The 12,327-nt window shown below is 44.6% G+C and overlaps 1 protein-coding gene across 1 annotated transcript; it reads left to right on the forward strand.

Annotated features, from left to right (window-relative positions):
* The first annotated feature begins 899 nt into the window (after positions 1 to 899).
* LOC126475190 (cuticle protein 16.5-like) lies at positions 900 to 3,493 on the forward strand. Its single transcript, XM_050102832.1, has 2 exons — positions 900 to 937; positions 3,179 to 3,493. Exons 1-2 carry the CDS (start codon positions 926 to 928, stop codon positions 3,425 to 3,427), a joined length of 261 nt encoding a protein of 86 aa, XP_049958789.1. The 5' UTR covers positions 900 to 925; the 3' UTR covers positions 3,428 to 3,493.
* The last annotated feature ends 8,834 nt before the right edge of the window (positions 3,494 to 12,327 follow it).

Genomic DNA, 12,327 nt, shown 5'->3' on the forward strand with positions numbered 1-12,327 from the left:
ATTGATGAACAGCATTACAGGAGGTGTTTTCCATCAGGGTAACGCTCTCCCACATACCGCTGTTGTAACCCAAAATGCTCTACGGAATGTCGACATGTTGTCTTGGCCTACTCGATCACCACATCTGTCTGCAACTGCGAACATGTAGGACATTATATGACGGCAACTCTCGTGTCATCCAAAACCAGTATTAACCATCTGTATATTGACCGACCAAGTGCACAGTCATGGAACTCCATCCGAGAAACTGACATCTGATACCTGTACAACACAATGCATGCTTCTATTCAACTTTCTGGCTGTTACACCGGTTATCAATGTAACAATATTTCACATCTGCAATGGCTTATCTCGCCGTTACGCTAACCTGTGATTTTTTCCGTCAGTGTAGAAATATACTAAAAGTAAGTGGTTTGGCAATGCTAAATAGGTTATGAGCTCTAATGTTTTGGAAAATCGAAGAGAGAAGTAAATTAATGTAATAATACAAGCTAAGTGGTGTCGATTGTAACAAAATCTTTTATGTTCGGAAACAGCATATCATCCGGGAAACACCGCATCACTTATTATTGACTACATGATGAAAGCTCACACACCTATGAAGGAGCTTACTGTTAGAAAACTGTTCAACTGTCCAGCGCAAAGAAAGAGGCTTTCTTCCCGAGTAAAACAGCAAAATAGGACGAAGTTCGTGATTTTCGTCCCAGGCTAGTGTGATTGCCCGTGAGCACATTTGCAAGGATGACAGCACACTGGTGGAGAGCCCAGTGGTCAGTGGGTGCCAGCGGATAAGCAGACCGGGCGCTGGCAGGTGGAGGTCGTCGCGAGGGTCGGCGGGCGTGGCGCGTGAACCGCTGGCAGCTATATAAACCCGGGACAGCGGACTGTGCGCCAGTCTGCACCGCCGGCACAACACACCTCCAACATGTACAAGCTGGTGAGCTGGACAACAATTCTCATCCTATTCCTGTAGTACTACTCACTTTTCTGACGAGTATCTCTTAACCACTTACTGCTGTCGTTCGACGGAAGTTAAAATTTTAGGAACATTGGTCCTGGAACAACATCGACCTTTATAATATTATCTTGTTTCAATACACATAGTCGTGATCACATTTAAATTGTTTGTTTTTAGACTACCGCTTTCTATCATCTAACAGATCATCCTCAGATCTTACATTCCCTGATGACCTTAGCAGTTACTGGCGTGAAGCAGGTCCATTTATGCTGGCGTGGAAAATACGCCAGCACAGATGGACCTGATCCTGCGGTCGTCAAAGAATGTAAGATCTGAGGGCGATCATTTAGAAGATCGAAACCAGTTATCTAAAAATAAAAATAAGCACTCTAGAAGCAATCACCACTTTGCGTATTGAGATAAGTGAAGGTAGACTTTAGCCGCTTCAAATCTTTATAATTTAACTTCCTTTCATAGGTCTTAAGGTGGGAGGCTCCAAGAGCTGTCAGTCTGAAATTTCTGCTTAGCGAACAATGGGTTACAATACCGCATTAAATTACAGCCGCTTTAGCAGAGCCTTATGGAATGGTAAGATGATCGATGTTTTGTGCTGCTAAAGAAGCAGACTATAAATGATCTCAGAGATTATTGGTTTCAACAGAAGTTGACTCAAATGACATCTTAAATGTCAGTCTTATTTTTTGACTCACCTCTGACTCATTTGCGTAGTGTGCTTTTTCATTGGACTACAAAAACCTTTGGATGACTTCAGCCACCAGTATGTTCTAATATGTGTGATGATGCGTTTTGTTGATCAGCAGTCATGTCCGACATTACTATTTACGAATTCGCTAGGTTAGTGCTCCTGTAAGAACACTCCCATATCTTCTTATGTTCTTATGGCTAATCTATCTGGTGTCCTAATAGCTTAAAATGGTTCAAATGGCTCTGAACACTATGGGACTTAACATCTGAGGTCATCAGTCCCCTAGACTTAGAACTACTTAAACCTAACTAACCTAAGGACATCACACATATCTTCTTAAGTTCTTATGGCTAATCTATCTGGTGTCCTAATAGCTTAAAATGGTTCAAATGGCTCTGAGCACTATGGGACTTAACATCTGAGGTCATCAGTCCCCTAGACTTAGAACTACTTAAACCTAAGGATGACAGCACACGGGTGGAGAGCCCAGTGGTCAGTGGGTGCCAGCGGATAAGCAGACGGGCCGCTGGCAGGTGGAGGTCGTCGCGAGGGTCGTAGCGGTCGCGCGGTTCCAGACTGAAGTGCCTAGAACGGCTCGGCTACAACGGCCGGCGTCCTAATAGCATACACAAAGAATGGGAAAACGTCTTTCGCTAAACACGAAACATAAGAAAAATTGATGTTAGTAAGGAAATAGAAGAACGTTAAAAATAATTGTTACTTCCGATTATCACTCATGATTGAGGTTTTGTGCAGCGTTAGCAGAAGCACGAGTATGATGTGTTCCAATGAATCCTATGGCATCATTAAGTCGGACAGCTGCTGATACCGTCTATGGAACCATTCTATGTAATAAAAATTAATCAGTGGTGCAGCTATTGGTCCCAGCAATAGTATCAGTCATCCTAGATGAAAATTCAGCAACTCACATGGCAGAACGTGTAGAATAATAGCTGAATGAGCGCAAGAACCTAACACATCGGCCTCGGAATGCACACACGCCAGATTTTAATTCTGTTTTGCTAATGTCGCCTGTAGTGGAGACAGCCCTCCCCAGTACCTCTCAAGGGACTGAAACTGTTCCCTTGTGATAAACGGTGTAAAATCCAAAAAATGGTTCAAATGGCTCTGGGCACTATGCGACTTAACTGCTGAGGTCATCAGTCGCCTAGAACTTAAAACTCATTAAACCTAACCTAAGGACATCGCACACATCCATGCCCGAGGCAGGATTCGAACCTGCGACTGTAGCGGTCGCTCGGTTCCAGACTGTAGCGCCCAGAACCCCACGGCCACTGCGGCCGGCTGTAAAATCCAACTTACCATCGTTGGAAACTTAATACAAGCCGATCACTCGGAAGCTTCAGATGGTTTAGGATGTTTGAGATGACCCTCCACTGTGTTATGTGGGCTTTCAGTAAGCTTTTTACAAGCTTTTTGATTTTAATGAGTTTTAACTACTCGTGAATATTCGATGAAAGTGTTGTTGTACGCGTAAAATCGTTTACTTACAGGTGATCCTGCCCCTGCTGTTCGCCGCCGTGTCGGCCGGCTACCTGGGAGGCGTGGCCGTGGCGCCAGCGGCCGTCGCCGCCCCCGTGGCCTACGCCGCCCCCGTGGCCTACGCCGCCCCCGCCATCGCCGCCGCCCCCGCCTTGGCTGTGGCCCCCGCTCTGCGCGCAGCCCCTCTGGCTGTCGCCGCCCCCGCCATTGCTGCTCCTCTGCCCTACGCTGCCGCGGCGCCGATCCTTAAGATTCACTAAGGAAAGGATCACTGTAGGCCTAGTGCCATTTGTACATAAATAAAGGTCGAGATGTAAAACAGATAAAAATAATCGTTTTCAATCTGTACACACCCAACACCCGTCTTTTTTCCACGGTTACACTCTTATGTGTACTACTTGACTTGGTGCCTCAATGTCGACTGTTGACGAAAGCACAAGCATACGGAATAGCTTCTCAGATATGTCAGTGGCTCGAAGACTTCCTAGGTAACAGAACTCAGTACGTTGTCATCGACGGCGAGTGTTTATTAGAGAAAAGATATCGTGAAGATTGCCCAGAGAAATGTGATAGAATCACTGTTATTTTCTAAATACATAAATGATCTGGCGGACAGGTTAAGCAGCAGTCTGCGCCTGTTTGCTGATGATGCTGCGCTGTATGGAAAGGTGTTGTCGTTGAGAGTCTGTAGGAGGGTACAGGATGACTTAGACAACATTTCTAGTTGGTGTATTTAATGGCACCTGGCTGTAAATGTAGAAAAAATGTAAGTTAATGCAGCTGAGTGGAAAAACAAGCCTGTAATGTTCGAATACGGTATTAGAGGTGTGCTGCTTGACACAGTAACGTCAATTAAATGTCTGGGTATAATGTTGAAAGCAGTTTGAAATGAAATGAGCATGTATGGACTGTAGTAAGAAAGGCAAATGGTCGACTTCGGTTTATTGAGAGAATTTTTGGTTCATCTGTAAAGAAGAACGCACATAGAATTTTGACTTGACCCACTGTCGAGTACTGCTCGAGTGTTTGGGGTCCACACCAGGTCAGATTGAAGGAAGACACCGAGGCAATTCAGAGGCGGGCTGCTAGATTTGTTGCCAGTAGGTTTGGAAAACACGCAAGTATTACGGAGATTCTTCGGGAATTCTGATGGGAAACACTGGAGGGAAGGCGACGTTCCTTTCGAAAAGCACAAACGAGAAAATTTATAGAACCGACTTTTGAGGCTGATCGATTCTACTTCCGGTAACGTACATTTCGCGTAAGAACCATTAAGATAAGATTAGACAGATTAGGACTCGTACAGAGGCATATAGACAGTCATTTTCCTCTCGTTCTATTTTCGGTTGGAACAGAAACGTAAAACACCAGTGGTCGCAAAACGTACTCCCTGCCATGCGCCGTTCGGTGGCTTGCGTAGTATGTATGTAGATGTAAATGCTGATCTACTTAATACTCTATCTCATAAAAAAGTTAAATGAGGGCCACACACATATGCATTACAGACGATCTCTCATTTCAATGGCAAAACTCACTTCTTCGGCAATAGGTAAACATAGTATATTATCAGTTTATGTTCAGAAATCTACAGCCTGATCGTGCTAGTGTTATCCAGTGAAATAACAAAAACGGCTCAATAGATTGTAAGCTTGGAAGAATGATGTAACGTCTTCTTGTGAATGTTGCAGTTCGCAATTCCGAGCTTGCTAAGGAAATTGGGGAGAAATTCCACTTTATGCAAGACATATCTGTAGCTTTGTCTTCTCTCGGATATATTTCAGAACTTTTTGTGCTATCTTCAGTGGGTTTATTTGCTTATTTTCCTCCTGCAAATAAACTCCCTGAGTTAGCACAAAAAGTGTTGAAACTCGTCTGGGTGAAAACAGTTTTACAAAGACGTCTTGTATAATGCGGAATTCCTCTCCAGAGAGGTAGCATCACTTACAAGTACCATAAAAAGATGTTTTCGGGACCAAGTGCAGCTCTTAATGCAATAACATGAAAACAGATTTCCAAATGTATGCTTACACTGATAGGAAGCCTGAAATCTTCTTTTTAATGTACACTGTTTCGTCAATGTATAGTTTACTAACTGTGTGAAAGGCTGTCACAATGACGCAGTACCGTCATCCGGAAAAGTTCTCCAAGATGACTTAGACCATAGACTCCCCAAGACAAAAACCACTGAAGAGATTTTGTGTGTCGTAAGCAATGAAAAACATCAGTTGCTCAGTTATAGTATTAAAGTTATGACAGATCACTACGATGAATTCAAATCAAGATTTCTGACCAACAATTAGTCAAAATTCTATCAATTTTGACAAGCTGCACTGCTCAAAATCAGTCCTATTTCATAAAATATCACGTACAATAATAACGTACAATATTCGTACGTGTACCTACAATCTGCATCACCACACAGTAGTTCAAAAACTCTTGAATGGAGTCTTACATACATTAACGCATACTTTAGCGCGGCGGATAACTTACAAAATCATGAGCTTTCAGAATGAAGCTGTTGTTGCGCAAGCGTATAGTCCAACATCTTGAGTTCATTGGTGCACTACAATCTGTAAATTTAGTCACAACCAAAATGATAATAAATGACTGCGCAACGATCTTCATGGCACAACATAAAGAACAACATAAAAGTGTCTTTGTAATGAACCTGAGTGATTACGTTATGCTTTTCCGTAAGACGTGACTGGAAAGAATGATCTAATGACATATGGAGGCATTCAAAACAGTAATATACCTTCAATAGCAATACATATTGGCAAATGGTTCAAATGGCTCTGAGCACTATGGGACTTAACATCCGAGGTCATCAGTCCCCTAGAACTTAGAACTACTTAAACCTAACTAACCTAAGGACATCACACACATCCATCCCCGAGGCAGGATTCGAACCTGCGACCGTAGCAGTCGCGTGGTTCCGGAACATATTGACACCGCAAGACAGTAGAAGATAAATCATAAAATGCTACCCTTCGTTTGAAGAAGCGAGGATGACTAAGAGAAATTTGAAACAAATGAGACGAGAGTGTCATGTGTGTCATGTACGCCGAAATACAACATGGACTAAATGTTTTTCTTTTGGGAAAACAGCGTTAGCCAACACTATTGAACTGCGAATTAGTTTTTTTAATATCCGTCAAAAGGAATGGTTTTATTATGATTGTGGTACTGATAATGCAACAGCGAACACTGAATATTGAAAGAAGGTTTTTTTTTACGTTATAGATGACTGGTGATTTATACTGTTTGTTACTGAGAGTTCTTAACGTCGTTGTAGCAGTCGGGCAGTCGGTCCAATTTGTCCAGGAACGCCTTCTGAGGTTATACTGGGTGGCACACACAGACGCATTTACTACAGTGTGATCCATTAGTGAAGCCTTTAGTTTCGCTATGTCTCCGAGTTTTCACTTTTGATGTAGAATCGAGATCGGTAATGGAAGGTGGTGTCATTGTATTACCGACGGCCAACGTTGAGAATTGCGTAAACTGCTGGAGAGTCGGCACTACAGAACAAATGCTGCTAATTGCTACAGGTTTTGTGCAGCACCGATTGGCATGGACCAATGTTAGTGTTGTTTGAGTCTGTTTCGAAGTGATATCATGAAATGTGGCCGTTTTAGCTGCTTCGTCGTTGTCGTGTTGCTTGCTGCTACTGGTCTGTTTCCCTGAAACTACGGACAGTCATGGTTTGTCCATTTCTTTTTTCTATTCTGTTCATTGTGGTAAGGGCCGGCAGTTTTGCTTTACACCCTTACCTGGGAATGTATTTACAAAGATCTTCCAAATGTGTGTTGTCTGTGCAAAAGGCTATCCTATTTTGCTAAATAACTGAAGCGTCTGCGTCTGGGCCCACGTGGACGATGCAGTGAAAGTCTTCCCTGTAATCATAACATTGTTCAAGGTGTTATACGCCGCAACGATTATAGGGATTCAACATTAAGACTGTGGTAGTGGTGCTCCGCAAGACTCTAATTATAACAGGCTTAAGACGCGGTACGCCAGCGTGATGTTTCACAGTTGGTCACTGTGTATTCAAACTCTAAAAAAGAAAAGATTTAGAATCTCTGGTGCCTCAAAGGACCACCTCTTTAATCTTAAACGTGGTGCACTACGGAAATTTAAGTTATCATTTACTTTTTGGCTTAAGATAATTTAACTCAGCAAGAATTCTTTGCCATAACTTTACCTTAAGCTGCGCCCAGTCATCAAGTACCGATGGGCGATTTCTTTCGGTTGTAGTGGTTGAGCAGTAAGGAGTTAAACCGCACAGCTGCATTATACGTCGGTGCAGTGGACATTAGTAATTGTGTTGTACGTGTTTGCTTTTTAGTAGTTGATGTCTAAGACATGTGTGTTTCCATTGTATCTAGTTTTCGTGTTTCGTTATTCTTGTTCACAGGGGCAAAGTAATTAAACATACACTCCTGGAAATGGAAAAAAGAACACATTGACACCGGTGTGTCAGACCCACCATACTTGCTCCGGACACTGCGAGAGGGCTGTACAAGCAATGATCACACGCACGGCACAGCGGACACACCAGGAACCGCGGTGTTGGCCGTCGAATGGCGCTAGCTGCGCAGCATTTGTGCACCGCCGCCGTCAGTGTCAGCCAGTTTGCCGTGGCATACGGAGCTCCATCGCAGTCTTTAACACTGGTAGCATGCCGCGACAGCGTGGACGTGAACCGTATGTGCAGTTGACGGACTTTGAGCGAGGGCGTATAGTGGGCATGCGGGAGGCCGGGTGGACGTACCGCTGAATTGCCCAACACGTGGGGCGTGAGGTCTCCACAGTACATCGATGTTGTCGCCAGTGGTCGGCGGAAGGTGCACGTGCCCGTCGACCTGGGACCGGACCGCAGCGACGCACGGATGCACGCCAAGACCGTAGGATCCTACGCAGTGCCGTAGGGGACCGCACCGCCACTTCCCAGCAAATTAGGGACACTGTTGCTCCTGGGGTATCGGCGAGGACCATTCGCAACCGTCTCCATGAAGCTGGGCTACGGTCCCGCACACCGTTAGGCCGTCTTCCGCTCACGCCCCATCATGTGCAGCCCGCCTCCAGTGGTGTCGCGACAGGCGTGAATGGAGGGACGAATGGAGACGTGTCGTCTTCAGCGATGAGAGTCGCTTCTGCCTTGGTGCCAATGACGGTCGTATGCGTGTTTGGCGCCGTGCAGGTGAGCGCCACAATCAGGACTGCATACGACCGAGGCACACAGGGCCAACACCCGGCATCATGGTGTGGGGAGCGATCTCCTACACTGGCCGTACACCACTGGTGATCGTCGAGGGGACACTGAATAGTGCACGGTACATCCAAACCGTCATCGAACCCATCGTTCTACCATTCCTAGACCGGCAAGGGAACTTGCTGTTCCAACAGGACAATGCACGTCCGCATGTATCCCGTGCCACCCAACGTGCTCTAGAAGGTGTAAGTCAACTACCCTGGCAAGCAAGATCTCCGGATCTGTCCCCCATTGAGCATGTTTGGGACTGGATGAAGCGTCGTCTCACGCGGTCTGCACGTCCAGCACGAACGCTGGTCCAACTGAGGCGCCAGGTGGAAATGGCATGGCAAGCCGTTCCACAGGACTACATCCAGCATCTCTACGATCGTCTCCATGGGAGAATAGCAGTCTGCATTGCTGCGAAAGGTGGATATACACTGTACTAGTGCCGACATTGTGCATGCTCTGTTGCCTGTGTCTATGTGCCTGTGGTTCTGTCCGTGTGATCATGTGATGTATCTGACCCCAGGAATGTGTCAATAAAGTTTCCCCTTCCTGGGACAATGAATTCACGGTGTTCTTATTTCAATTTCCAGGAGTGTAGATTTCATTTCTGATCCATTTCATTAAATAATATTTTGTTGAGTAAAACTTTTATTAATGAACGGATGTACTTTAAAGATAGTAATGTCAGTCCGTAAGGATAGATGCTTTACAATTTTTTATCTATGTTATTGAGAATTTAAAGTAAATGAAATTCCTTTGATCATTTGAATTAAATTTTAACAATTCGCAGTAGTTTCATAGTGTGCTTGTATCACTGTTGGATTAATTATTTTCTTTGTGGTTAAAGGTTCTGGGAACACTGTAAGTGGGCCGTCGCCTATTACCTGTCTTAGTCGTAGATTGAGATCGATGTTTATGGCTGGAGAAACAGTAGTGCCCATCGTCTCCCTCTGAGCTGATGGTCCCGCAAAAGCGAGGCCGGCGTCAAGTAGCCAATAGTAGTAGTGTCATCTAAGGGAGTTTTTTGTTAATAAATGGTATTCACCTTATTCTCGTTAGTTGATTACCCAGCCCGTCACTGCCAACAACAAAAATCCTGCACGTCTTTATTTTTCAGGTCTACATGTCTGCAGTTGTAAGTATGTCGGTCGTGAGAAACAGCGTGCTGCATTCGAGTTTCGAATTCTAAATGTTTGTCCACACGTGGACAATCCCCCCACCCCCTTCTGAATGACAATGCCATAAAAGCGCTGCGGCATCTGCAACAATCCGACGCCCTGGTTTCGCTATCAATAATCATCCTCCACAAAGACTTGACTTGGCCCCATCCCATTGTCGACTCTTTCCAGAATTTGCGGTACACCTTCGAGGACTTCATTTCGCAAGTGACGAAGTGGTGCAAGCAAAGGTATGGCTGTGGCTCCGGCAGCATACATTCCACAGTGACGGTGTCAACAAGCTGGTCTTTCGTTGGCAGAAATTTAATCGTCGCCAGGGTGACTATGTTAAGAAATAAATATGTAGACATGAAGAATAAAGATGTAGAATGTTAATAACTTCTGTTTTATTTAAAAAGCTTGAAGAGGATTCTGATAAAAAACTTGGAGAAATTACTTTTCAGTACTCTATCGTAATTTCGCTGTCAGCTAGTATTATATTAAATATAGAGGATATGGGAACGAAATGATTAGTCAGGTTTGTTTGCGGAATCTATGAGATTACGTAAATGCAATCTGACTTTTGGAAAAACATTATTTACAAAATCCAGAAAACAGAAAAGGCACATAAGTGCGACACCAACCGCAGATAAATGCGACAACTACCATGAAATCAGCTGACAGCTCACGCACACAAGCTATCGACCTCTAAAAACCAGAGAAGAATGGCGAATAAAAGTGAGGATCTGTACAAGCTACCGACTAATACACTACTCGCCTTTAAAATTGCTACACCACGAAGATGACGTGCTACACACGCGAAATTTAACCGCCTGGAAGAAGATGCTGTGGTATGCAAATGATTAGCTTTTCAGAGCATTCACACAAGGTTGGCGCCGGTGGCGACACCTATAACGTGCTGACATGAGGAAAGTTTCCAACCGATTTCTCATACACAAACAGCAGTTGACCGACGTTGCCTGGTGAAACGTTGTTGTGATGCCTCGTGTAAGGAGGAGAAATGCGTACCATCACATTTCCGACATTGATAAAGGTCGGATTGTAGCCTATCGTGATTGCGGTTTATCGTACCGCAACATTGCTGCTCGCGTTGGTCGAGATCCAATGACTGTTAGCAGAATATGGAATCGGTGGGTTCAGGAGGGTAATACGGAACGCCGTGGTGGATCCCAAAGGCCTCGTATCACTAGCAGTAAAGGATCGTGCAGCCACGTCTCGATCCCTGAGCCAACAGATGGGGACGTTTCCAAGACAACAACCATCTGCGAACCAACAGTTCGACAACATTTTCAACAGCATGAACTATCAGCTCGGAGACCATGGCTCCGGTTACTCTTGATGCTGCATCACAAACAGGAGCGCCTGCGATGGTGTACTCATCGACGAATCTGGGTGCACAAATGGCAAAACGTCATTTTTTCGGATAAATCCAGGTTCTGTTTACAGCATCATGATGGTCGCACCCGTCTTTGGCGACATCGCGGTGAACGCACATTGGAAGCGTGTATTCGTCATCGCTATACTGGCGTATCACCCTCCGTGATGGTGTGGGGTGCCATTGGTTACAAGTCTCGGTCACCTCTTGCTCGCATTGATGGCACTTTGAACAGTGGACGTTACATTTCAGATGTGTTACGACCCGTGGCTCTGCCCTTCATTCGATCCCTGCGAAGCCCCATATTTCGGCAGGATAATGCACGACCGCATGTTGTATGTCCTGTACGGGCCTTTCTGGATACAGTAAATGTTCGACTGCTGCCCTGGCCAGTGCATTCTCCAGATCTCTCAGCAACTGAAAACGTCTGGTCAATGGTGGCCGAGCAACTGGCTCGTCACAATACGCCAGTTTCTACTCTTGATGAACTGTGGGATCGTGTTGAAGCTGCATGAGCAGCTGTTCCTGTACACGCCATCCAAGCTCTGTTTGACTCAATGCCCGGGCGTACCAAGGCCGCTATTACGACCAGAGGTGGTTGTTCTGGATACTGATTCCTCAGCATCTATGCACCCAATTTGCGTGAAAATGTAATCACATGTGAGTTATAGTGTAATATATTTGTCCAATGAATACCTGTTTATCATCTGCATTTCTTCTTGGTGTAGTAATTTTAATGGCCAGTGGTGCATAATACAGAGAACAATGGAGAGTTAAACTGAGGGTCTGTCAGATAATGATCACTTTGAGTTTGCAAAAGGTAGTCAACAAAAAGACATTTGTGACGCTACGATTTGTGAGGTAAGAGAGACAAGGAAAATACAGCAACTTCTGTAGGTTTCTTCAATCCAGAAAAGTGGGAATATGTTTGAAATTCTAAGGAAAATGTGTACATCCTATAATCAGATGTGTACAATACGTGCAAGGACCAAAGCGAAGAATAACAAAGGAAGACCAACTGGTAAATGCGAAAATTAAAAATGGCGTAAGACAAGGACACAGCCTTTCCCCTCCTACTATCGATCTGTGTATCGGAGTAACAATGAACGAAATAAAAGAATGGTTCTGAAGTGGGATTTAAAATTCAGTATGAATGGAAACAATTGATTAGTGCAATGCAGGTTCCCACGGACAGTATTTGTATGTTCGGCGGTTTTTATCTTTTGTGCACTAGGCCGTGGTCTAACGCTTTTTGTGTTCGGCAGTATTCACGCTGACACAAGTACAAGGATCATTTATCTGCCTTTTGAAACTTGCACTTGCCTGCAAAAGGCAATGCTTCCG

This window comes from Schistocerca serialis, chromosome 4, assembly GCF_023864345.2.
Source record: "Schistocerca serialis cubense isolate TAMUIC-IGC-003099 chromosome 4, iqSchSeri2.2, whole genome shotgun sequence".
NCBI classification, from domain to species: domain Eukaryota; kingdom Metazoa; phylum Arthropoda; class Insecta; order Orthoptera; family Acrididae; genus Schistocerca; species Schistocerca serialis.